The sequence below is a fragment of the Oncorhynchus tshawytscha genome, linkage group LG02, assembly GCF_018296145.1.
Source record: "Oncorhynchus tshawytscha isolate Ot180627B linkage group LG02, Otsh_v2.0, whole genome shotgun sequence".
NCBI classification, from domain to species: Eukaryota; Metazoa; Chordata; class Actinopteri; order Salmoniformes; family Salmonidae; genus Oncorhynchus; species Oncorhynchus tshawytscha.
The window spans coordinates 66,441,788-66,467,812 of record NC_056430.1 but is presented as its reverse complement, the minus strand read 5'-3'; the positions used below and the strand labels follow the sequence as shown (position 1 = coordinate 66,467,812).

The window sequence follows — 26,025 nt, the reverse complement described above, 5'->3', positions numbered from 1 at the left end:
CATTCACTCTTTGGGTGAAATAAAAAAGCAACATTAAAAATATGGGTGATTGTCATTTTATTTTGACCTCTCTAATAGGAATATTGTGCTAAATATATTAATTACTAAATATGTTATTTTATTTATCTCACTCGTAAACAGACAACTCTTTATGTTGTCCCCATCCTCACATATCCTTATGACACGCAAGGAGGAAAGGACAGAGCATTGTTTAGCTTCAGCCCAAACAGCCAGAACACTGGCCTCACTGGCTCTGTGAATCCCTCCTCCACACAATGCAGCAGAGTCTGACTATCAGACAGGCTATAAAATGACAAGGTCCCATTCGTCACATCCAGAGCAAGTCTAACGATACTGGGGCAGCCATGTTTGATAAACTCCTCTATGTTATCGTGCCAGTAGCAGAGCTTGTTCCTGCTCCACTCCAGGCACCAGGAGTTGGCTGTGCGACCCAGCTGATCTCTGCGGCCGATGCTGAGGTAGGAAACCCCGACGGCCCAGCCCACGCTCGCCGACGTATCTACATCCCAATAGTGGCAGCCTTCGCTGAACTCCTGCTCCGCCATCCACTGGCTGATGTCAAAGCGGCCGTCATGGCATGCGGAGGACGTCCTCTTGGTCACCACTCTGTGCTCTTTGGGTATGAAGGTCAGGCTCCTGTGGCCTAGGGCTGGGTTGAAGGTGAGCCAGGAGAAGCTGACCCCAGGCAGGGGATGGGGTGGAGGGGCAAAGCCTGCTGACAGACATGGACAAAATGTGAGATTGAAGTCATTAGATGAACACAGTCAAGTTTATCAGCCTACTGTATCTGACCATGATGGAAAAAAATGACCTAATTGTCATACTTCAGTAAAAGTAAAGATACCGTAAAAAAAAAAATCCCCCCAAAAACTATTTGTTTCATTAGTTCTTTGTTGACAAAGTCCCACAATGTTTGCTTGTCAGCAATCAAGTTTTCAAGATATGTAACTTTCAAAATACCAAAATCCTCCCTGTATGATGCATTTTGCAAATACCAAAATATTGTTTTTGGGTGGAGTGTTCCTTTATAATAGAAAATGACTGAAGTAAAAGGGAAAGTCACCCAGTAAAATAATACTGGAGTAAAAGTCTAAAAGTATTTGGTTTCAAATATACTTAAGTATCTAAATTAATAGTAATTGCAAAAATATACTTAAGTATCAAAAGTAAAAGTATAAATCATGTCAAATTCTTTATATTAAGCCAACTAGACAGCACAATCTTCTTGTTTTTTAAATTACGGATAGCCAAGGGCACATTCCAACGTCATTTACAAACGAAGCATTTGTGTTTAGTGAGTCCACCAGATCAGAGGCAGTAGGGATTGTTTTCTTGATAAGTGTGTGAATTGAACCATTTTCCTGTCCTGCTAAGCATTCAAAAGATAACCAGTACTTTTGGGTGTCAGGGAAAATGTATGGAGTAAAAATTACATTATTTTATTTAGGAATGTAGTGAAGTAAAAGTAAAAGTTGTCCAAAATATTAAAAGTTAAGTACAGATACCCCCCAAAACGACTTAAGTAGTACTTTAAAGTATTTTTATTCAAGTACTTTAATCCACTGGTATCTGATGTACTCTAATTCCACAGATGTCTTCGAATGGCTATACTGTATATAGGCTACCCCATCTAGTGGTTGATTGGTGAAAACAGCACATTATATTTACAGTATTCAGTACATTACAAGGAGTAATATTCAAATGAGACTCAAGAATAGGACAAATTCTACAGTCTACCTTCAGCCTGGTGTCTGTCATTTGAAGGAGGGGAGATGGGCAACTCCTGAACCCGACCATCATGGGAGGCTGGGACATCTGGACACCTATCATCTGTCACTTCTGAGCTTGTGTCATTTATAACAACAGGGGCCTCCATCTATATGACAAGATAACACAACACAGGAGCATGAATATGATCTTTCAAAAATATGATCTTTAAAAAAGAAAACCAACTAAGGAGGAAGTTGTAGCCTACTGTAAATACTGTATATGGAAAGTTTACCTGTTGCTGTTGAATAGTACTTCCCAGCTCAGATGGTCTGTTGATATCAGTCTGTTGTGAGTGTGAGGCCACACATTCTTCAGCTTTATCCTCTTTGAAGTCCTGACAATTATATGATGTAATATTATATAATACAATTAAACTATTTCTACTAATTGATAACTACTATAAAGTTATTTATAGTTGTGCACTTGTTTATGGTAAAAAATAAATAAAAGTGAATCCTCCAAACGGATTTATTCCTATTTAAAATTCCGTGTTATTATGTACGTTGATCGCGACAGGAGTCAATAAGCACTCTGTTCATAAAAAATAAACAACGTTTTAACTTACCACTTCCATTTCATGTCCTTTTGTAAATTCTCCAGTGGATACAAAACGTTTATGTTCGTAATGAACATTCACGATGTTACAAAGTAGAACATTTTTATTCAGTTTAAAACCTGTTCGAATTTTTCCTCTGCAACCGGGACAATCCTTCCTCGTCTTCGCTCTTCCAAGTAGATAATCCTCTAAACATTTCATACAATAACTGTGGCCACAAGTTAAAGTCACCGGATCAGTGAAAATGTCAAAGCATATTGAACATGTGAGACATTTTGCTATATCTGTAAGAAGTTCTTCATGTAGCAACGCCATTGCGGTTCGGTGTGTAGGCTAGAATGCCTGAATTGAAACCGAAAGTGCAGTAAGGGAGGGTACAGTAAAGCAGATTGCAAATTTTCCGAACGGGATTTTTCCTCTCGAATATTTTTTTTTAACCTAATTAATAAACAACACCAATTAATTATCTCTCTCTTTCTGTGTGAGTGTTTGAAAGCACGGAAATACAGTGTGTCTGTGTCTTGTCATATGTTAATCAATGCAACTGTAGGCTTGTCATGTATAACGTCTGTTGGTTGTATTTGTCACACCCTGATCTGTTTCACTTGTCTTGTGATTGTATCCACCCCCTCCAGGTGTCGCTTATTTTCCCTGGTGAATATATCCCTGTGTTTCCTGTCTCTCTGTGCCAGTTCGTCTTGTATGTTTTTCAAGTCAACCAGCGGTTTTCCGTACTCCTGCTTCTATTTTCTCTGGTTAATATATTCACTCACCTCAAAACTGTATATAACCATAACTTTCTCTCATACTGAAAGCATAGCTGCATTGCCACCTGATTTTATTTTTTTGCCCAAACTGGTATTCTCAAGTGTAGGATGTGCAGATCACCCTCCTTTTCTGCTTTAAAGGTTCAGTGCAGTCAACAACGTGATTTAAATGGGCTTTATATATATTTCCACACTAAATGGTTGGAGTAGTACTCTGCAGTTGTGGAAATTATAATAATGCCCCTTCAGTGCAAGAGATGTTTTAAAAGACAGCCTGAAATGTCTGCCTGTTTTGGTGGGATGGAGTTTTGGCCTGGCTGGTGACATCACCAAGTGGTAAATGAGTTAATAGACCAATAAGAGTTCCAAACCTCTCTACCAATAACAGGTAGTTTTCAATTTTCCTCTCCCACTCAGGCCACTCCCAGACAGTCCTAGCATAATTGTTGACCATTTTAATAGAAAACAATCATAGTAAGGTACATAATTGTTATCAGAAAGGATTTGATATTGTTATAAAAACAGCTGCATTGGACCTTTAAGGTAATCAGAGTGGTCTTACGTTGGACCTTTAAGATAATCAGAGTGGTCTTACATTGGACCTTTAAGGTAATCAGAGTGGTCTTACATTGGACCTTTAAGGTAATCAGAGTGGTCTTACATTGGACCTTTAAGGTAATCAGAGTGGTCTTACATTGGACCTTTAAGATAATCAGAGTGGTCTTACATTGGACCTTTAAGATAATCAGAGTGGTCTTACATTGGACCTTTAAGATAATCAGAGTGGTCTTACACATTTGGCACATCTTTCACATTGTGTTCACTTTCCCCTTCACAATATTGCCATCATTGTACATTTTCCATGATGTCAATGTCACAGTTGCCCCCCTGTTGACTTCATTGCCTTGGTTGTCTCACTTCTGAGTTGAAAGTCAGGCAGTGATTTATTGACTAGTACTGAAGTTGAACTCCTAAACCCCTGCATTTGTGGTTGAATTCTAAGACATTTGATGATAATTCTATATCTGTAAAGTGACTATAAAAGAGACCCTCATTAGACATAATTATATTCGGGTTACAATGAAGATTCAAACACACAATCAAATTAAATGCAATAAAAGTTTAATGAAGCCAAATGGATTGGTTCGGGGTTGGGGGGGGTTGGGGGAGGTTGGAATGAGAAGAAGGAAATGAGGAGGAACTGAAGCATCGTTGTGGGTGACGTCAGCAGTGAGGCTGTCAACCACCTGGATGTCCTCCATATTTAATTTAACAATAATCCTCCCACAGGGATTTTCAGAAAAAAACTGGGAATTTATTGAAAGTTGCAGGAATTTTGCAACCCTAGTTGCACCATTGTTCTTACATATTATAACCATATACAATTTCAGTAGCACATATCTTAGTGATGTACTGTCCCATCCCATGGCCTCCGCAATGGATTAGTCCACTGAAACAGGTGTGAATCACATGGGCGTCTTGTGTAACATGGGAAAAAAATACGGTACCATTCAAATGTTTATACACCTACTCATTCCATGGTTTCTTTATTTTTTTACATTGTAGAATAATGGTGAAGACAAACTATGACATTTAATTTAACCTTTGTCACGATCGTCATATGGAGTAGACCAAAGCCCAGCGTGGTTAGAATACATTCTTCTTTATTAATGAAGAACACTTAAACAACAAAACGACCATGACCGCTATATAACCAATGTGCAACATAACATAGACAATAACCCACGAAATACCCAAAGAAGATGGCTGCCTAAATATGGTTCCCAATCAGAGACAACGATAAACACCTGCCTCTAATTGAGAACAAATCTAGGCAACCATCGACCAACATAAACACCTAGATGAAAACAACCCCATAAATCTACAAAAACCCCTAGACAGTACAAACACCCTAGAATAAGACAAAAACACACCTATCACCCATGTCACACCCTGACCTAACCAAAATACTAAAGAAAACAAAGAATACTAAGGTCAGGGCGTGACAACCTTTATTGAACTAGGCAAGTCAGTTAAGAACAAATTCCTATTTACAATGACGGCCTACCAAAAGGCAAAAGGCCTCATGCGGAGACAGGGGCCTGGGATTATTATAATAATTTTTTAAAAATACAATATAAATATAGGACAAAACACACATCACAACAAGAGATAACACATATGGAATCATGTATTAACCAAAAAAGTGTTAAACAAAACAAAATATATTTGAGATTCTTCAAAGTAGCCACCCTTTGCCTTGAAGACAGCTTTGCACACGCTTGGCATTCTCTCAACCAGCTTCATGCGGTAGTCACCTGGAATGCATTTCAATTAACAGGTGTGCCTTGTTAAAAGTTAATTTGTGGAATTTCTTTCCTTCTCAATGGGTTTGAGCCAATCAGTTGTGTTGTGACAAGGTAGGGTGGGTATACACTTGATAGCTCTATTTGGTAAAAGACCAAGTCCATATTATGGCAAGAACAGCTCAAATAAACAAAGAGAAACGATAGTCCATCATTACTTTAAGACAAGAAGGTCAGTCAATCTGGAAAACTTCAATCACTTTGAAAGTTTCTTCAAGTGCAGTCACAAAAACCATGAAGTGCTATGATGAAACTGGCTTTCATGAGGACTGCCACATGAAAGGAAGACCCAGAGTTACCTCTGCTGGAGAGGTTAAGTTCATTATAATAACTGCACCTCAGATTGCAGCCCAAATAAATGATTTACAGAGTTCAAGTAACAGACACATTTCAACATCAACTGTTCAGAGGAAACTGAGTGAATGAGGCCTTCATGGTCAAATTGAGTGCTGCGTCAGATGACCTGGCCTCCACAATCACCTAATCTCTACCCAATTGAGATGGTTTGGGATGAGTTGGACCGCAGCATGAAGGAAAAGCAGCTAACAAGTGCTCAGCATATGTGGGAACTCCTTCAAGACTGTTGGAAAAGCATTCCTGGTGAAGCTGGTTGAGAGAATGCAAAGACTGAGCACAGCTGTCATCAAGGCAAAGGGTGGCTACTTTGAATATAAATTCTAAAATATATTTACTATGTGATGTGTTATTTCATAGTTTTGATGTATTCAATATTATTCTACAATGTAAAAAATAGCAAAAATAAAGAAAAACCCTAGAATGAGTAGGTGTTTCCATACTTTTGACTGGTAGTGTATATTTGAGACTTCTCAATCCCGAGAAATCTCAGTCAACCAAAATGGGGTCAGTCCAAGTAGCCCTGTATGGCATCAACTGAGCTACAAAAGTATTCTGAAGGGGCAAATTCAATTTCAACATTTATGAACATAGGGTCAGTACAGTTATTGTTACTTGTGGTCAAAATCATTATTTTTAGTTCATACTATGAGGGGGGAGGGTGTTAAATGTATTTCACAGTAAAAGGGGAGGGTCGTGTGAAAATATTTTTAATGTTGGGGAGGGGGGTGCATTTTTTCTTATGACACCGTGAGTTATATTTGACATATGGCCACTCCTCCCCCTTTCTGTAATCTGTCACATCTAAATACATTATAATAATTTACTTCAATGTCTTTATCAAAGACAGAACCATTGAACCATGTTTCCGAGAGAACCAGAACGTCAGGACACTAGTCTTGTACGCAAATGTAAATTGTGTTCATTTTTAAAATCATACTTTGCACATTTAGGTGCATTATCCCAAGCCCCCTTCGAGATTTAAAGTCAGAGGGCGTATTCAGCTTATTCACATAAGAGTTAACAGGCATAAGATCATCTGTAACTATTTTTTGAGTGAGCTGAACCTTTGCCAAGGCCCCTGGCAACCACGTGAGAGCAGAAGAAACTGAGCATTTGGCAGTCGTCCCTCAAGTCACAGGACGCAGAGGCTGGGCCGGGAACTGGGAGAGCAGTGTTGGCAGAGCTCAGTCCACACAGATGAAGCTCCCACCAAAGGAGTGGAGCTGCTACAGAGGACCAGAGTGGTTGGCAGTGCTGCATTCTGGGTGTGCACAGGAGGCCTTGGTGTGGCTCCTGTTTGAAGGGTTGGGGCTTCCATGGGGGGCAGGAGTGTCTCAGGCCTGACCTGGGGATGGGAGTAGGGAGGGAAACCGAAACTAGCCTGGGAGAGAGGTTGTGGCGGGAATTGAGGAGGGTGGTGTGGAGGGCAGTGTGGCTGGCGAAGCTCCAAACTCTCAGCATATGAGGGCTGATGATGTGAATGATGCATGGTGTGGACTGCATCATGTGGTGCACTACCCTCGACAGTGTGCTGTGATGGGCCAGGTCTGGTAGAGATATTAGGTTTCAGGTAAGACCCCAATGCAGACTGTGTTGAAGATTTTTTTTATTACAGTAATAGTGGTAGGCAAACGACAGATCAAGGCAGGCAGGGGTCGATAATCCAGAGTATTGGGCAACGGTACAGGACGGCAGGCATGCTCAGGGTCAGGGGCAGGCAGAGTGGTCAGGCAGGCAGGCTCAGAGTCAGGACAGGCAAGGGTCTAAATCAGGAGGGTGAGAAAAAGAGAGACTGGAGAAAAGCAGGAGCTGAGACAAAACGCTGGTTGACTTGACAAACAAGACGAACCTGCAACAGGCAAACAGAGAACACAGGTATCAGTACCCAGGGGATAATGGGGAAGATGGATGACACCTGGAGGGGGGTGGAGACAAGCACAAGGACAGGTGAAACAGATCAGGGTGTGACAGATGTGCTGTGATGGGCTGGGTCTGGTTGAGCTGTGCTGTGATGGGCCTGGTCTGGTGGCATAGGAGGGAGGTTCTAGGGGGAATTGAAGAGGTTGGTGTGGAGGGCAGTATGGCTACAAAATCTGTATTGGGCCTCTTTGACTGTGTACGGCTTGGGCATAGCTCAGTGTATCTGCATGCAGTTCCTGGGAAGAGAAGTGGTGGAGAGTGGTGTGGGGGCAGTGTTGCCGGCTGTTCTCCAGTCTCTGTGAGGTGCCACCAGATGCAGCTCTAAAGGAGCATTTGATTTGTCTCAAGGAGTTGGTGGCTGTTCTGTTGCTCCTGTGGGATGAGGTGGACTGGCCACCCAGAGCAACATCCTTAACATCCTGGTAACGGTGGGGACTGCCTTTGTAATGGCAATTTTAATGTTAGTGCTTTTCTTATAACCAATTTCTGTGTTCGTGCAAGTGGCTGATTGAACAAATCCTCACTATCAGTCCCTGCAATTTGGCAGTATGCCCAGACCTTATTTTGAGAACAATACCTCGTGAGGTATTGGTCTGTCACATGTCATGGCCTCTACAAGGTGTCAGGGATGCAGGCCCAACATGGCCCATGTTGACTCCAATGCTTCCCACAGTTGTGTCAAGTTGGCTGGATGTCCTTTTGGGTTGTGGACCATTCTTGATACACACGTGACTACTGATCATGAAAAACCCAGCAGTGTTGCAGTTCTTGACACAAACTGGTGCGCCTGGCACCTTCTAACATATCCTGTTCAAAGGCACTTCAATATTTTGTCTTGCCCATTCACCCTCTGAATGGCACACATACACAATCCATGTCTCCATTGTCTCAAGGCTTACAAATCCTTATTTAACCTCCTCCCCGTCATCGACACTGATTGAAGTGGATTTAACAAGTGACATCAATAAGGGATCATAGCCTTCACCTGGTCAGTCTATGTCATGGAAAGAACAGGTGTCCTTAATGTTTTATACGCTCAGTGTATATGAACAGTAATTAATAGAAAGTATATATTACATTCCCAATGTCCCCGACAATGACATCAGTTCCCATCTCATAATAGTCAGTCCTGTCACCGGTTTGCAAGGTGCCCTGGACAATGGTGACTTGCAATGATTACCAGTGCTGGTCCACATTGGCAGCTCTTCATTTCGTTTAGCCTCTTTAGCCTGAGTTCATTTAGCCTCTCATCATTTTCCGATAAACATGACTCCATTGAAGAGTTCACTGATCCCCTCTTGTGAGAAGCCTCCTCCTGTCACTGGTAGGCTCTCTGAAACAGGCAGCCAGCCTCACACATTGCCATTTCTTCCTGTAAATGCGGCTTTCCTTTCCTCCGGTTTATACACCATTCATTTTGTCATCCTTCTCATGTTTGCCTCAGCTGAAAAAACAAATAGACACATTGTCAATCTTTTTTTTTTTAATTAAAAACTTATTTCAGCTACTCAAAAGTATAATTTCTTGTCATTGACCACATTTATAATAATCATAAGTCTCATGCTGCTGGTATATTGTAAACATGGTGAACAGTGAATGGTCTTCATACTGTTGTAGTGCTGCGGTAGCATAGGCTGGGAGATTACTAGTTTGAAGGCTTCTATCCACTCCCTCTGGTCCTGCTCCTGGTCACACAGGAAGACAAACTGCCTGTCTGGCGTCTCCAAGGTGACCCCGAACCTCCACCTGCCACTGCGGTTCCCCTTAGGCTGGACCTCCCTCACAGAGTAGCCATGGACCTCTGTGCCGATGAAGACAGCTCCTAGTTCCAAAGCATCCTATGGACGGACACACAGCAATACACACACACACACACACACACACGTTACAACATTCTTCTCCACAAATACAAATGGCTTATGCATGTTCTCTGTTGTCATTACCAGTGAAGTTTTGAAGTAGGACATCTTTCTGTCCGTTAAGTTTAAGACGAACCATCTCTTCTTGAATGTCTCCCATTGCTAAGAACAGATACAGAATCAGTCCTGGCTGACCATCATACAGGTTGAGTTTCTGGTGCTCTCGGCATATATCACTTTAGAACTTCACTATGTTCAATGAATTTGATGGATTACTAACCGTTGGGCCGGTTTTCTCCATGTAGCCTTCTTTAATGCTACTTCTGGTTATCAAAGGTACGAGCTGCACAAACAAAAACATAGAAAGGAGATAGATCTGTACCAAGGAAATCCTTGACAGTATGACGTCACCTGTGACATATGTCAGTTACGGCGATACAAGACTTCTACTTTGAAACAGTTTGTACTCACGTCACACTCCCTGGCATTAGGGTCGACTTTCTTGAGGTAAGCAAACCGGGTGGCCCGAATCGCATTGAAACAGGACACAATTTCCTAGAAGGAGAGAGAAATTTGAATCTCTAGACGTCTTCATGACAACGTTTCAATTAAGTTTTGTCATTGGTTATTACCTGGCTGTTGTCATGGTAAACAAACAGGTTTCTGGTCTGTTCTTCCTCCAGGTAGGAGATTTGCAGCCCGTGGGCGTGGCCTATCTTTTCCGGCTGGAACACGGCATTGAGGTCCTTCATAGAGATGACTGCTTTGGGCTTCTTGGACTAGGGTCAACAATACACAACAGGCAGCATTATGATGAGCCCTTCTCAGGTATTTTATATTTAACATTTATTTAACCAGGTAAGTCAATTAACAACAAATTCTTATTGACAATGACGGCCTAGCAAGAGGGAAAGGCTTCTTGTGGCGACGGGGGCTGGGATAAAAAAATAAAAAGATTGACAACACGCTTCACAACAACAGACACCACAACTCTACATAAAGAGACCTAAAACAACAACAAAACATGGCAGAAACACAGCATGACAACAACACGACATGGCAGAAACACAGCATGACAACAAAACGACATGGCAGAAACACAGCATGACAACAACACGACATGGCAGAAACACAGCATGACAACAACACGACATGGCAGAAACACAGTATGACAACAACACGACATGGCAGAAACACAGCATGACAACAACACGACATGGCAGAAACACAGTATGACAAAAACATAGCAAGACAACAACATGGTAGCAAAACAGCATGGCAGCAGCACAACATGGTAGCAGCACAAAACATGACAACAACACAACATGGTAGCAACACAACATGGCAGCAGCACAAAACATGGCACAAACATTATTAGGCACAGACAACAGCACAAAGGGCAAAATGGTAGAGCTAAAAAAACAAAACATCACGCGAAGCAGCCACCAGTGTCAGTAAGACATTCTTCCTAACGAATCACATAACCTTTGTTTTGGAGGTGTTCACAACAAGGTTAAGGGCAGAGAAAGCTTGCTGGATACTAAGAAAGCTTTGTTGTAGAGCATTCCATATCAAATTTGGGGAGGGGCCAGATGATTATAAGACTGTATCATCTGCATATAAGTGGATGCAGTTCATTCAGAAAGTACTCAGACCCCTTACCTTTTCCCACATTTTGCTACATTACAGTCTTATTCAAAAATAGATAAACAAATTTAAAAAATCATCAATCTACACATAATACCCCACAATGACAAAGCGAATACAGGTTTTTAGACATTTTTGCAAATCTATTCAAATTAAAAAACAGAAATACCTTATTTACATAAGGATTCAGACCCTTTATTATGAGACTCGAAATTGAGCTCAGGTGCATCCTGTTTCCATTGATCATCCTTGAGATGTTTCTACAACTTGACTGGAGTTCACATGGTAAATTCAATTGATTGGACTTGATTTGGAAAACACACACCTGTCTATATAAGGTCCCCACAGTTGACAATGCATGTCAGAGCAAAAACCAAGCCATGAGGTCAAAGTAATAGTCCATAGAGCTCCAAGGATTGTGTCAAGGCACAGATCTAGAGAAGGGCACTAAAAATTACTGCAGCATTGAAGGTCCCCAAGAACACAGTGGCCTCCATCATTCTTAAAATGGAAGAAGTTTGGAACCACCAAGACGCTTCCTAGAGCTGGTTGCCCGGCCAAACTGAGCAATCCGGGGAGAAGGGCCTTGGTCAGGGAGGTGACCAAGAGCCCGATGGTCACTCTGACAGAGCTCCAGAGTTCCTCTGTGGAGATGGGAGAATCTTCCAGAAGGACAACCATCTCTGCAGCACTCCACCAATCAGGCCGTTATGGTAGAGTGGCCAGACAGAAGCCACTCCTCAGTAAAAGGCACATGACAGCCCACTTGGAGTTTGCCAAAAGGCACCTAAAGGACTCTCAGACAATGACAAACAAGATTCTCTGGTCTGATGAAACCAACCTGACAGAGTTTGAGAGGCTCTGCAGAGAAGAATGGGAGAAACTACCCATAAGACCCCTCAGAGACACCAATACAAGGTATCGAAAACCTTGGCCAAGTCAATAAAGATAGCAGTTTAGCAATGCTTAGAGTTAAAGGCAGTGATGACAAATTTAGGACCTTTATGGTTGCAGTGACACATCCATAACCAGATGCACAACCGTAAGGCTCTCCAGAGGGTAGTGAGGTCTGCACAACGCATCACCAGGGCAAACGACCTGCCCTCCAGGACACATACACCACCTGATGTCACAGGAAGGCCATAAAGATCATCAAGGACAACAACCACCCGAGCCACTGCCTGTTCACCCCGCTATCATCCAGAAGGCGAGGTCATTACAGGTGCATCAAAGCAGGGACCGAGAGACTGAAAAACAGCTTCTATCAGACTGTTAAACAGCCACCACTGACATTGAGTGGCTGCTGCCAACATACTTACTCAACTCCAGCCACTTTAATAATGGAAAAATGTATCACTAGCCACTTTAAACAATGCCACTTAATATAATGTTTACATACCCTACATTACTCATACTGTCTCATATGTATATACTGTACCCTATACCATCTACTGCATCTTGCCATCTTTATGTAATACATGTATCACTAGCCACTTTAAACAATGCCACTTTGTTTACATACCCTACATTACTCGTCTCATATGTATGCCGTTCTGTACCATCACTCATTCATATATTTGTATGTACATATTCTTCATCCCTTTACACTTGTGTGTATAAGGTAATTGTTGTGGAATTGTTAGGTTAGATTACTCTTTGGTTATTACTGCATGGTCGGAACTAGAAGCACAAGCATTTCGCTACACTCGCATTAACATCTGCTAACCATGTGTATGTGACAAATAAAATTTGATTTGATTTGAACCAGAGTGGAATCCAGATTGCGTACCAGAGAGAATACTATAGACATCATGAAAGCCAGTCAGTTGATTATTGACAAGTTTTTCTAACACTTTGGTAAACAGGGCAAGATACAGGAGAAATTAGCCTATAAGAGCTGGGATCAGCTTGATCTCCCCTTTAAATAAAGGTTTCAGCGTGGCTGCCTTCCAAGCACTGGGAACCTCCCCAGAGAAGAGAGACAGGCTCGGCAACTATAGGGTCTGCAACTTTAAAGAAGAAAGGATGTAAGCCATCTGTCCCAGATGCTTCTTTGGGCTAAAGTTTAATAAGGAGCCCCTTTAGCACATCAGACATAGTGACCGCCTGCAGGGAGAAGCTGAGTAGCGAGGAAGGGGAAGAAGAGGGAGTAGCATCAAGGCTAGTCACATTAGAAGGGCTGGGAGATGAGGAAGTGTTGGATGGGAAAGGAGGCATGGCTGAGTCAAATAGGAATCCTGACTCAATTAAGTGATGATTAAAGAGCTCAGCCATATGCTCCTTGTCAGTAACAACCACATTATCCACATTAAGGGACATGGGCAGCTGTGAGGAGGAGGGTTTATTCTCCAGGTCTTTCACCATTTTCCAGAACTTCTTTGGGTTAGATCCACAGAGAGAGAACGGCTCCTTAAAAAGTAACTGACTTTGGCCTTCCGTGCCTGAGTGCACTCTTTCTCAATTGCCTGAACAACAGCCAGTCAGCCTGAGTATTTGTGTACAGATCCTTTCATCAAATAGTGTTCTTGAGGTGAAGTAACTCTGCCAGATCACAGTCGAACCAGGGGCTGAACCTGTTTTTAATGGTCATTTTCTTTATGGGGGCATGCCTGTTAATTTAACGATACCACTGAAAAACGTTTTTTTTAAAGTTCCAAGCATCTTCGACAGAGGGGATCAAGCGGATTCTATGCTAATTTCCAGAGGCTCGGTCATGAAGGAAGGTTTCTCATTCAAGTTTTTCAGCAAGCGTCTATGACAAATCAGTACAGGTAATTTAACTGAGCAGCCAATTCCGAACACAGTGATCACTAAGGTCACTACAGAAAAACACCAGACTGATACCTATCAGGATTATTTGTGAGGATAACATCAAGGAGAGTAGCCTTTCTGGGTGTTTGGGGTCATACCTCATGGGATTGGTAATGATCTGAGAGAGATTTAGGGAGTCACATTGTTTTAAGTAACAGGGGTTGTTCCCTGTGACTTTTCCAAAGCCTTCTGTGCACGTACCCAGGACGACATTTTGTTAGCTGGGTTATCTGATCCAAGAAGATGGAGAGAAGCTACTTAAAGGGAAAGGGGGGAGACCTAGTCAGTTGTACAACTGAATACATTCAACTGAAATGTGTCTTCTGCATTTCACCCAACTTACATCCTCCTTGGTGAAGTATCTCAAGGTAAAGTCAGTTTCAGAGAGCAGGAATCTCCTTTTCAGGAACTGCTTGTTGTCCTTGCCTTTCTTCCATAGTATTCCTTCGTAAAGTCCTGAATGTGATCCAACCAATACAAAACATTGATTTAGTTAGTATCCCTCATCTCTTCATACACAGTATTTTGGTACGTTTGGTTCTATGCCTTGCTCTGTAGACAGCAATGTAATGCCTTGTGTTCCTAGACAATTTGAATAAAATAAATTGACTTATCCATGAAGGCTTGTCAACATTTAGTACTTACCTGAACTATAAACTTGTTGAAGGGAGTTGTTCTCTCCTGTGAATTCTCTCCTCTCATACTTAGCACGTATCCACTGATCTTTAAGAACACTGTCAGGAAACCAAAAGGTTAAAGATTGAAATACAAAAACTAATATTTTAAAAATACAAACGTTCTGTGTTGAATATATGACTCAACAACGACCACAAACCCTGTAGTATTTGCCAACTCAATCAATTGTAGGCTAATTGACGCCAAGATGTTTCTTCTTCTTCTCTTGAAATAATACTACATCCTTCCACTGAATGAACAACTGTCAAGTCATCACAATTTACAGTTCCTTAAATTGAGTGAGTGAATGAAGACATTGATATAGTTCCACTCACACACAGTCCTTCTCCTGTGGCCGGTAGTAGAAGGGAGGAACACACTTCTCATAGAACGCATTGACTGCTGCGTTACCCCTTGTCTTCATAAACTACAATTAGAAACATAATAGGAACGTTATAACATAATAATAACATAATAAGCATGTTATAACATCACAACATCAAAGGGATTGTGACTATTGAGTGATCTTGAGAGTACATCCTTCAAGGTGTAAAGGTCCTTGGTACACTCCTGGGCCATTGTGACATGTTAAACTGTACCTCTACTAGGGAATCATCCCAGAAATCCAAGCGTATGGACTTTATCTGGCTGATGGCAGGAAAGTCCCGATGTGTCCCAGAACAGTTCACACATACAAACACACCAAGTTTGTATGAGGCCCAGTCTGGCTCTGTGAATAGCAGTAATATGACACTGTATCAATCAATCAGACACTGGAAATGTTTGCAGCCTGTATACCTTTGTACCACATTACTATAGTTTGGATATTGGACTTTGTAGTATGTCATGCCTTGATTGGTTGTTTTTTTCTAGGCTGGTTGATGAGTTGTAGAGATACTGGAAAGGAGGAACCCTTGTAATCATTGACTGAATGGACTTTAACTTCCCCCAAAATAAGTTCTTTAAGACATGCCATGGTTGTACTAATTTTACTTTTTAGTCATTTAGCAGACGCTCTTATCCAAAGTGACTTATAGTTAGTGCATTCATCTTAAGATAGCTAGGTGAGACAACCACATCACAGTCGTAGTAAGAACATAATCAGCAGTGAAATCCAGTGGAATAAATGCAAATGCAAATATAACTCACATGGCTTAGGTTTTTGCTCATGCTCCACATTCTATAAACAATAGACAACCACACTGAAATAGTTTATCATTAATATGAAATAGTCACATAGAAGACATAGCTTCTGTTTGGGGGTCCCTCAATATTTCACTACTTTAAACTTTTGTTTTACAGTTCCTATCTGTACCATATCCTAACCACAATGGTAACCTAAATATGTCAAATGTTAGAGGCTATCAATAATGTTTTAAGATGTATTCTATTAAATATAACTCACCAGGGGCCCCACAGTCGGCACAATGGTCGTTGCTGGGCTGTTTCACCATATCAAGCAAAATCTTCTTATTTCTCTCCGGACTTGCCATAAGTAAATCGGCTATTCTTCTGCCTCAATCAAGTCCCAACAAACGAATTTCTTATTTTACTTAGGTCTATGCCTTTTCATTCACTCAAATGTATTACTTCTATAACAGGTGTCAGGACATTTTTTGTTGTTGTTGCACTTGACCGCGGTCACTGGCCGACGTTTCCTTTTCTCACTGGCATAGCAACATGACGTTTATTGTTCTTCACACAAACACTCACTATCAAATAACAATGAGTAGGGGAAGTGAAAAAGGCGTTACCATATATTACGCATAATTTATAAACGGACAAGTAGGCCTGACAGAAGTCATATCCAAGAAAAACAACTGTACTTGATTTTATACTATATATTACAACAAAATATATCGAGATAATATATAATGTCTTGAAAATGTCACCAAAGTTAATTCATATTCATATTGAAATGTAAATAAATAAAATATCTTAATATATAAAAACGAACGCACTTGAGATGAAAGTCAGTGAGATTTAAAATGCAGCATAAATAACCTGGAGAGCGGGGGAACATGAAGTGCCACGGAATGAAGTATGCGTGATCCTTGTTTCCGCATCGGCGTGAGATCGGCGAACAACGAAAGGGCAAAAGTTTGAATGAATAACCTGTAAAATCACGATTACAATGTGGGTTGCAAGGCGATTTATGTCTTTAATCGCCCGGAGAGGTATGCACAAATGTTTTATTCAAGCTGTCAAGTTTCTCGTAACTTATTTTTTTCAGGTGCTCTTTGTTAGCGGGTGGGTATAATTTGTGGAACGTTCCAACAGGAATCGGTTCCAAAAACTGCGGAAACAAGGTTGCCAACAAACACCGCATACAAAGTTGATACCGGGTAGGAAGTGGGCTATTTAATTAATTGTTTCACTCACCACATTTATTCCGAAAATGTATGTCCTCACTCTGGTAGCCTATGGACAAACTTAAAGAATAAACTACGTGGTGAGTTGATGCCTATTCGGCAGCTAGTTAGCTAGGTGAATTGATCATGCTACATTGTATGCGTTGTTTGTTGACAACCTTGTACTTTACGAAGTTTTTGCAACAGATTCCTGTTGGAACGTTCCACAAATTATACCGCCCCCTATTATGTGTTACCATCTATTCTTGCAGGGCAGTATGGCTTATTCTACCAACCCCAGGGCTCACTCCCCAAACTAGAATTCCGGTATCTCAACTGCACGTGCTGCTGGAGGAGTCGGATCCCAGTCGCAGGCTTTGAAACCCTTAATGACACCCTCTCTTCATCTACTACTCCTTGCGACGACAACAAGTCACTGGACGCATACTACACGTCAGAGCAGCGAGGTGTCATTTTGCAGCTCCTCAACAATGCGGCAGAGTCGGAGCTTGCTGCTGTCAAGCTCCTTCGTGGCCGCAAGTCTGTCAACATTGTGGAATACAGGACTAGAAATGGACCTTTTAAAAATCTCGAAAGCGTCACAAATGTGCCGCTTCTGAAACACAAAAGTGCTGTCATTGTCTTCAACTCCATCCTCAACCCTCCGGAGAAGAAGGAGAAAAGAAAAGTAAAGATCCAGCTAGCCAAGTTCATCAGACCAGAGGTGGAAAGGACCTGGCTAGAGGTAAGATGATTTAGCTAGACGGATGGCCTTGAGGTCTGGATGTTGATGGCACAGTTGGGCAGCCCACAGGGTCAGTCCCCGCTGTCATTTCACCATAGAAATACATCAGTGTTATTACATGTGTATTAATCCATCTTTCTTCCAGGAAGCAAATTCCATAGTGTCCATTGTGTGTGGAGTGAATAAAATAGCCTGGGCGCACATGGATCGTGGCATGAACGTGTTGGAGTGGAAACATGAGGATTGCCACAACTTTCTGAAGGGAACCTACATGGCTTCTGCCTACTTGGATGACGTAAGTTGAATGTTTCCAACCGAGGTATTCTTGCATTTGGGTAAGTAGGTTAGCCCTGAGACATGACTGTGCAGACTCATATGGTGTCAGTCTACAGCCATGTCACAGGGCTAGGTTTTAGCTTAGCACATAATCATTGACTCTGTAATATCCAAATAGCCTAACTCCTGTACTGAATCACATTTCATTATGTGCCATAACATCACCAGATATCCAGTGTGGTATCCCACCTCCCCACAGCTGACTTCTTCGTTGTGGAAAAGACGTCCATCTCCCTTCAGAACACTGCCCTGTACCCAGTAATGGCTCACATGCGTACAGTGGAGGCTATGCTGTTCGCCCTGCTGGAGCCCCGCTACACCCAGCCTGACAACACTGCTCCACCCAAGGTGCTCAACATGATGCGCACCGCCGTCGGCCGCCATTTTGGCCTCATGGTGGGTGACTCCCGCACCAGCGGGGCCCAGGCGATGCAACAGATGATGACGGAGTCAGTGACTCAGAAGATTCCGAGGGTGACATTCCCTCACAACCTGTTGGTGAAATACAGGAATTCCTTCCAGATGGGCGGGCGGAGTCGGGGGGAGGAGCTGTGTGACGCCATGTTGCAGGCTGTAGCGTTTTACGAGCTGCTCAGTGAATCGAGTTAATGTTACAGCGACAATTTCCACGCTCCATTTTCACCAGACTGAAACTAGTAGACTGTGTACAGTATGTGTGACCTGGTGGGGTCGAAGTTCAAAGAGCTAACCAGAGAGACCTGCATATTGGAGGCTTGATAGAAATTGACACTAGCTTATATTTAAATGTATACTACAACACTTCCCACCTGTAGAGTCAGATGGTATTGCACTTGAGGTGTCAGTTCAGGCCCCAGCAGCTGTACTCAAGCCTTGTACTCAAGCCTTTCCTCGTACAGACACCACACATCAGGCTTTCTTCACTTTCCCATGAATAGAAATGTTCTCAGGGCCACTAGTAAAGCAGAACAGGCTTGAATATGTACAGTGATGATTTGTCATGTGACCACCTACATCTGTACCTTTGTGGGCAAATGTTTAATGCCTTCAAAGCCTGAAATACCACTGATTTTAAACACCAACTCACTGAACCAGCTTAAAGTAACAGATGTTTTTATTTTTATGCATGAATATAAAAATAGGATTATTTCAATTATACATTTTGAATGAATACAGTAAACTTAAACTTACCACTCAATGTAAAAAAAAGAAAGAAAAGTGTACAGCAAAATATATCATGAACACCCATATTGCCTACATTCACTAAATGACAAGTCATTAACATGGGGGGAGATGATGGCATTAACCTTCCTGTCATCCAGAAATGTTGCAGATCTGTTTGTGTAGTCTTGCTGGCTTAAATGGTCATTGTCATGGGAAATCATCTGCAAGGAGTCTCACAGTAGCCTTCGGGAGGCCTAGGTGAATACTGCTGAGGTAATGCAGAAACAGCATTCATAAGTCATCTTGCGCAATCCTTTTAATTCTAACTTTGTTTTCTCTTAGTAGAAATGAATAAGGTGCTCTCATGTAGTGTATTGACTCACCGGCCTTGGCCCTGCTGATTTTTCTCTGATTGGCACATGGTGCAGAGGACAGGCAGGTAGTCCACGGCAACAGCCTGCTTGTTTCCCAAGGTGCAGAAGGCTCTGCTTGAGAGGACGGTTCTGATGATGTCATATCTCCTTTCGACCACACTGGAAGACAAACTGCTGTTGAGATACCACACTGACTCAATGGAACTGGAGCTTTACAATGAGTTCTATTAAATTTAATCTAATATCAAGGTTTTGTTTGCAATAATGCTAATTTCTGACAACAGTAAACTTGAGTGTTAACTTCACATAAGCATGTATGGTAATTTAGAGGACTGAGGTGCCAACGCATTTCTTACAGTGAAAAATTACCAGAACAAATCAGGAAACTGCACTCACCTAGGATCACAGGAAGTGGTCTGATTGACATTGAAACTTTGTCTGGGTAGGGCGACAGGGAGGGTGAGTTTCTCCATCACCCTCCCCCTCTGCTCCCCCTCCAGCCTCTGGGATCCAGTCCACCCCTCGGACACCCTGGCCAGGCACCTGTGGAAGCCCAGGCCCTCTACTGCAGCCTGGATCTCCAAAGTCCTCTCACACCACCACCTACAGCCCCCATCCTCCTCTCTCATCTCATCTAGCAGTCCATCCTTAACCTCTGCCCCTGTCCAGAGAAAAGCCCCTGGTCTGCATGGGCCAGCCTTATGTGAAGACTCACTCTGTAGAGAGGTATCAATGAAGGACATGAGGTCCATAAAGTCAGTCATTGCATCTAAGCAGTGGTACACCAAGCCATCTGCCGCCTTCTCAGTTTGAAGTTTGTCATTAACAGTCTCAGTAATATTTGATACACTTGGATGAGCCCTCCTCAGAGACAGTGAGGCTCTGTAAGGCTTTACTAACATGCTGTGAGCTGATCTGGAATCAGATGTTGGCACACATTTCTTTCTCCTCAGCCTGGAGCCAGAGGACACCTTAACTGGACTGGTCTGATCCAGGATCTGAGGGTGGTGGATGTCAGGGGGTGTTGGCTCACTCTGAAGCCTAGGGCGAGTCACTTTCTTTGGGGTGAGGAGAGGACTGGGCTGGGTCCTGACTGGTAGGGGAAGGAGGAGCTCTAGGTTTGAGTAGAGCAAAGCTACACCTCTCCTCCAGCTCTCAGTAAGGATCTCCATCAGCTTGATGGTGTCTGGTTTAGCCCAGGACTGGCACTGAGGAATCAAAGAGAAAGGCACCTCATACAGTTATACTGTCATTCAATGTTGTTATCTGAATAAATGCATTGCATGTTCATCTAGTTCAAGTTCACAGAGCCTCTGAGGTGACGTGCCTTTAGAGTGGTCTGCAGGTCATGGCCGAGGCCAGAGTTCAGGAGCCCCAGCATGCTCTGAGTGCAGCCCACGTCACAGGGCGGATGGCGGGGAGAAGTATTTTCACCCACTGCAATGTCTTCCACTGCAGCAACATCCAGAGCTAGGGTTATCCAAAACAATCAAGTGATTCAATTGTAAGACTTGACGTAAACTCTTTTAGACAGGGACCAAGAACTAAGGGGTCACAATACATGTGATATACTAACACACCTAGCCATTGAAGTTAGTTAATAGTTTGTCATCACTCACTTCCATGCACACCACCTGCAGGGTCCTTCAGTGGGGTTGCCCTCTGAGATGCTTGTCCTCCTCCACTGCAGACCCAGAGCTGCAGCTGCAATAGGCTACGCCTGATGTCTATCTGGTTCAGGGTCACCAGAGAGGTGATGTCTCCAGCATCCATCCTGACGTTCTCAGCCAGACACAGCAGCTGCAGATAACTGCAAACGTTCACCTGGGAGGGTGCACAACACAGACAGAAACTAAATGGAGTAGCAGCTTCATACCATACCATGCACATTAGATGAGGGGATGCAATGGTGCCAAGATGCTTGACTCACTACTGAAGGGGTTTTAAAAAGGACCGCTTCAAAGTTGCCGTCGAACTTTGCCTTGAAGGAGGGATCTGAAGACAGTTTTGGTGTTATGATTCAACTTCGTCATTTTCAATCCAATTGAATTCATATTTTTCAGTATGCAGTATATACACACACACCACTAGTGGTCAGTATCACAGGTCTCTTGGTTGTCGTCATGAAGGTCTTGATTGCTGTGAGGAATCCCACATCATCATCAAATACGACGTCAACCTGCGGGAGAGCAGGTGCAGCTCGGTCACTTCATTAAAACTAGTTATGTGGTCTAGTCTGCAACCTATAGCACAGCTATACAACTGACTGCTGTGTGGTTTACCTCTTCAAATAGAATGAGTGATGTGGACATCCTTTTACTCCGGCTACCTGTTGGTGGCTCTTCAATGTCTGGTGACAGTTGACTGACTAACGGAGGGTTAATAATATCTGCCTTCTTCATGGTCTTGAGAGAGACAAAACCTGTAGGAAATAATATCAACAATTAAACAAAAAGACTAACCATAGCCACACCAGAGGAGGCTGGTGGGATGAGCTATAGGAGGATGGGCTCATTGTAATTGATGGAATAAATAGAAAGGTATCAAACATATGGAAACCACACGGTCGGCTCCGTTGCATTCATGCCATTCCAGCTATTACAATGAGCCCGTACTCCTATGGCTCCTCCCACCAGCCTCCCAAGATCCACACATGCCTATGTGTGGTTAACTAAAACTTGCAAGATGTTTCCTGTTTTTCTTAACTGTTTGGTAGGTGCTCATCCTGTTTTGTAGATAACGAAGGGCCATCTAAGTTTGTGATCTCTGGATTACTCTTCTTCTTGAAGAAGTTAGCCAGCATCATGGAGGCTGCACTGCCACCTCTCTTATGGTGGGAGCTACGAGGGGGCTGAGGCCTCTTCCTATAGGATGAGAAAACCTTTCTTGGAGAGGCCACTTTACCTGTGTGAGGAGAGCACAAAATAGATGTAACCCACAGTCTCCATTGGACATACACCATACAAAATAGTTCCTGTCACTTTAAATAAGTGATTTTCAGTAGATGGTTATGCTTAGACTGCAATAAAGTACTTTTCAATAGCGGGGTGTGCTTACCAGCTACTGTGTCAGATTTAGTTGAAGTGTTATTGTAGCTACTGAGATGAGATGGTTTGAAGGTGGTGCTTCCCTGGATCTCCACCAGGTGAGATTGGGTGGCCTCCTTCAGTTGAGTCAGGATGTGGCGACCACTGCGCTGGGAGGAGGCGTTCACTTCGAACACCTGGAGAGGCCAAGGAAATGAGCAGTCAAGACAGCCATCTTACATATATTACACAGGTTTGAAGATGATTGGATACACCTGTATGAAAGCTAAACTGTTTTGGTTAATCATATGACTGAATGAACATGAGCCAGCCTCTCCTGGTTCTCTACTTTACCCATCTTATCCAATTACCCACAAACTGTCATTTAAAAGTAAAAAAATAGAGGAATGTCTGTGTACCATATTCTAACAACAATCAGTAGGTCCTATTCGGGTTCCCGAGTGGTGCAACAGTCTAAGGCACTGCATCTCAGTGTTAGACGTGGCACTACAGACACCCTGGTTCAAATCCAGCTTTATCACAACCGGCCGTGATTGGGAGTCCCATAGGGTGGCGCACAATTGGCCCAGCGCTGTTCGGGTTTGGCCGGTGTAGGCTGTCATTGTAAATAAGAATTTGTTCTTAACTGACTTGCCTAGTTAAATAAAAGGTTACACATGTGAATGGGACTGTAGGTCTTCCAAGTGGTCCCAAACTGACCTTGAAGCCTAGCTCCTGAGCGCAGGCGTATACTGAGGCAGTCTTGCCGACCCCTGGAGGTCCTGTGATCAGCATGGTGCTACACAGATCTTCCTCCCCGTCCACTCTAGCCTCTCCCTGGAAGTCACCACAGTCCCACGAGTCTGCACAGCCAAACCGGAGGTCAATGCTACAATCAATGTTATTCATGGAAGATTCATTGTCAGTGATGTTTCTTGATTTTTTATAATAGTTTTCATTTTACACATTTTCCCCCATCAATTCATAACATCTAAAAAAATATATATTTTTACCATTGCTGTTGGCATTTTCCTCTAGTTTTCTGTCTCGCTCTTTTCTCCTCTCTTCACAGTCAGCTCTCCGTTTCCATTTCTTTAACCAACTGCAAACAGAAATAAGGAAATGCATTTAAGACACCATACTATAAAAGCTAAACATTGAAGGAGCTAGCAGTGGTGTTAGCAACTCACCTGTGTAACTTCTTTACAGAGACAGAGTTGCCTATTACCTCACTGGAGTGCTGAGGGTGGTACTTCTCTGTCCACAGCAAATCCTCAATGTTGTGAACTTCACAACAGAAAAATAAAGGTACATATTTTAAAAACCTATGGCAGATCCCAATCAATGACAGAGCTAAAGTACCTCTGTATTCTAGTGGTCAGGGACATGCATAGTTAGGACATACAAAATTGGACAAAGAAAAGTAAACACTGATTGTTGTTGAAACTACAATGTATTAGGAATCATCACCTCTCCTAAGGCATTGCTGTGGTTGGGCAGGATACACCTTCTGAGGAGATTCTGCTTGGTTTGGTGGGTTAGAGGTCAGTTCATGACCTATCCCCAGACCTCGACTTTCCCGCTGTTGCTGCCTGAGTCTTTGTGTTCGGCTCAGCCTGCTTCTTCCAGGCTGACCCCTGGAAGAGGGGATAAGAGACCCCCTGACTTGGTGTTCTAAAGAGGGACTATACCCAGTCAAGCTGGTCTCCTCTAACCCCGGGCTAGACCTTTGGCGCTTGTGTACGGTTTCAGGGTCCTCCTTCTCATTCTGATGTTTCCTCTTTCCTACAGAGCTAGCAGATGTAGCGCCTATCTCAGTCTCTGAAAGAAAAGGCGACCAATAAGACTGAATCTGATACTAGAATATGGCACCACACAGACTGTATACATGACAATAAGAACATGACACAGATAGAATAGAGTCAACTATAGTCTCTCAATCTTACCGGGACTTTCTGACTCCAGAATTTTATGTTTGTATTTCTTCAGCAGCATAGTGAAGACTCTTCTCACTGGGAACAGTGGGTTAGACAATTTGACCTCTTCAAGAGACCCCTTGCGGGCAGTCCCTGACAACTTCTCTCTCCAGCCAGAAGTAATTGACCCCTTCCTCTCAGTCTGGTTGTGTTTAAGTGTTGACCTGGAACACCAATTCAAAATCCATCTCTGTGAGTGTTGGGGACTATTGGCCTTATTAGTGTCCCGTTTCCTGGTGAAAATGGTTGCCACTTTCTCATCCGAGGCCCTGGTTGTCCCGGAGGCAGACTGCAACGCTGCTTGAATTGTGAGGGTACATGCTATTTCACTCTGACCCGATCCGAGTCCAACTCCTGCTCCATGGCATCGGCCAGTGACTTGAGCCAGGTCCACAGACCCCATCACTGCCCTGCCCCTGAATGCCGTGTCAGCACTGGAGCAGCTTGACTCTGAAATCACTATAACATTATTAGGAGGGTCTGAGCAGGAGCTATCCTTGATGAGGCTTGTTCTTGCTTCAGGGAATCTGTTCTGCTTGAATCTGTGCAGCCTACTGGTTGACCGTGACACAGAGAGCGGCAACTCATCATAAGACCCCCCAATATGACAAGGCGCCATCTTAGGTTTCTCTTTCGCCTGCTCAGAAATTAGGCTCTTCCTCCCAAGAGGTTGTGGGGTTATACTGAAGTACTTTGTGATGTCATTGGATTTTGAGCACCCTGCCTTCTTCTCAATGGCCAAGTAGGGCGATAACCACATCTTTCTTGCCTAGTTAAATAAAGGTTAAATAAAAATAAATAAATCAAATTCCTTTCTGAAGATGTCACCATTACTGTCATAACATCAAGGGCATTCATATCATTCAAGTTACTTTCACTTTTGTCTTCGAAGTGCCAGATGGCAGCAGGTGCTGCATTAGTTACCTATAAAGTAACACTTTCACAACCGTTGACACATTGTAGCAACATAGACTTAGCTAGTTACAGAACTTCACTTTCTGATATGAGCTTCTGAACAAGTCAATAATAGCCTCCCGAGAAAGTTACTTTAAACATGCTTACGTTCACGCTAATTTCTTGATTTAGCTATTCCTTAAACATCAATCAGCACGCGCAGCCAAATGTTTAAATGTTGTGTAACTTACCGCTTCCGTATGTTCAAATAAATGCGCCAAACCCAGATCAACCAATCAGACAGCAATTTGAGTACTACGCCATGAATATTTTGTCCCGCTGCTAGGCACTGACGTTACAAATCCTTTGGTAGTAGGCTGATCTACATTTTCTGAACATATTAAAATATTCTATATTTCATTAATGTTGAT

The 26,025-nt window shown here is 42.7% G+C and overlaps 4 protein-coding genes across 11 annotated transcripts; 1 reads left to right on the top strand and 3 right to left on the bottom strand.

Moving 5' to 3' along the window:
* Positions 1-40: 40 nt before the first annotated feature.
* Positions 41-2,887, bottom strand: LOC112264237 (E3 ubiquitin/ISG15 ligase TRIM25). 2 transcript variants are annotated; one of them, XM_024440799.2, is made up of 4 exons: positions 2,357-2,887; positions 2,024-2,125; positions 1,759-1,897; positions 41-736 (listed from the first exon to the last, which is right to left on the bottom strand). In XM_024440799.2, exons 1-4 carry the CDS (start codon positions 2,660-2,662, stop codon positions 177-179), a joined length of 1,107 nt encoding a protein of 368 aa, XP_024296567.1. In that variant the 5' UTR covers positions 2,663-2,887; the 3' UTR covers positions 41-176. The 2 variants fall into 2 exon arrangements, with proteins under 2 accessions (XP_024296567.1, XP_024296573.1); XM_024440805.2 differs by having other exon boundaries at positions 41-733; positions 2,357-2,876.
* A 3,354-nt stretch (positions 2,888-6,241) lies between these two features.
* On the bottom strand, positions 6,242-16,623 carry LOC112264299 (arf-GAP with dual PH domain-containing protein 2). Of its 4 annotated transcripts, XR_002955625.2 has the most exons (12): positions 16,155-16,623; positions 15,349-15,479; positions 15,085-15,176; positions 14,720-14,808; positions 14,418-14,530; positions 10,249-10,395; positions 10,088-10,171; positions 9,897-9,959; positions 9,701-9,778; positions 9,367-9,595; positions 8,835-9,201; positions 6,242-7,600 (listed from the first exon to the last, which is right to left on the bottom strand). XR_002955625.2 is itself a non-coding variant. In XM_024440828.2 (11 exons), exons 1-11 carry the CDS (start codon positions 16,240-16,242, stop codon positions 9,170-9,172), a joined length of 1,146 nt encoding a protein of 381 aa, XP_024296596.1. In that variant the 5' UTR covers positions 16,243-16,623; the 3' UTR covers positions 8,704-9,169. The 4 variants fall into 4 exon arrangements, 3 of the variants coding, with proteins under 3 accessions (XP_024296596.1, XP_024296590.1, XP_024296606.1); XM_024440828.2 differs by lacking the exon at positions 6,242-7,600 and having other exon boundaries at positions 8,704-9,201; XM_024440822.2 differs by lacking the exon at positions 6,242-7,600 and having other exon boundaries at positions 9,178-9,595.
* A 133-nt stretch (positions 16,624-16,756) lies between these two features.
* On the top strand, positions 16,757-19,946 carry tefm (transcription elongation factor, mitochondrial). Its single transcript, XM_024440850.2, has 4 exons — positions 16,757-16,926; positions 17,373-17,845; positions 17,991-18,140; positions 18,350-19,946. The coding sequence occupies exons 1-4, from the start codon at positions 16,884-16,886 to the stop codon at positions 18,788-18,790; spliced, it is 1,107 nt and encodes a 368-aa protein (XP_024296618.1). The 5' UTR covers positions 16,757-16,883; the 3' UTR covers positions 18,791-19,946.
* On the bottom strand, positions 19,257-25,928 carry atad5b (ATPase family AAA domain containing 5b). 4 transcript variants are annotated; one of them, XM_024440816.2, is made up of 16 exons: positions 25,846-25,928; positions 24,671-25,469; positions 24,195-24,545; positions 23,915-24,011; positions 23,738-23,826; positions 23,445-23,587; positions 22,756-22,921; positions 22,405-22,602; positions 21,981-22,120; positions 21,784-21,877; positions 21,629-21,693; positions 21,318-21,522; positions 21,026-21,168; positions 20,095-20,906; positions 19,708-19,857; positions 19,257-19,592 (listed from the first exon to the last, which is right to left on the bottom strand). In XM_024440816.2, exons 2-16 carry the CDS (start codon positions 25,458-25,460, stop codon positions 19,532-19,534), a joined length of 3,504 nt encoding a protein of 1,167 aa, XP_024296584.1. In that variant the 5' UTR covers positions 25,461-25,469; positions 25,846-25,928; the 3' UTR covers positions 19,257-19,531. The 4 variants fall into 4 exon arrangements, with proteins under 4 accessions (XP_024296584.1, XP_024296583.1, XP_024296585.1 ...); XM_024440815.2 differs by lacking the exon at positions 25,846-25,928 and adding an exon at positions 25,763-25,830; XM_024440817.2 differs by lacking the exon at positions 25,846-25,928 and having other exon boundaries at positions 19,257-19,589; positions 24,671-25,821.
* Positions 25,929-26,025: the final 97 nt, after the last annotated feature.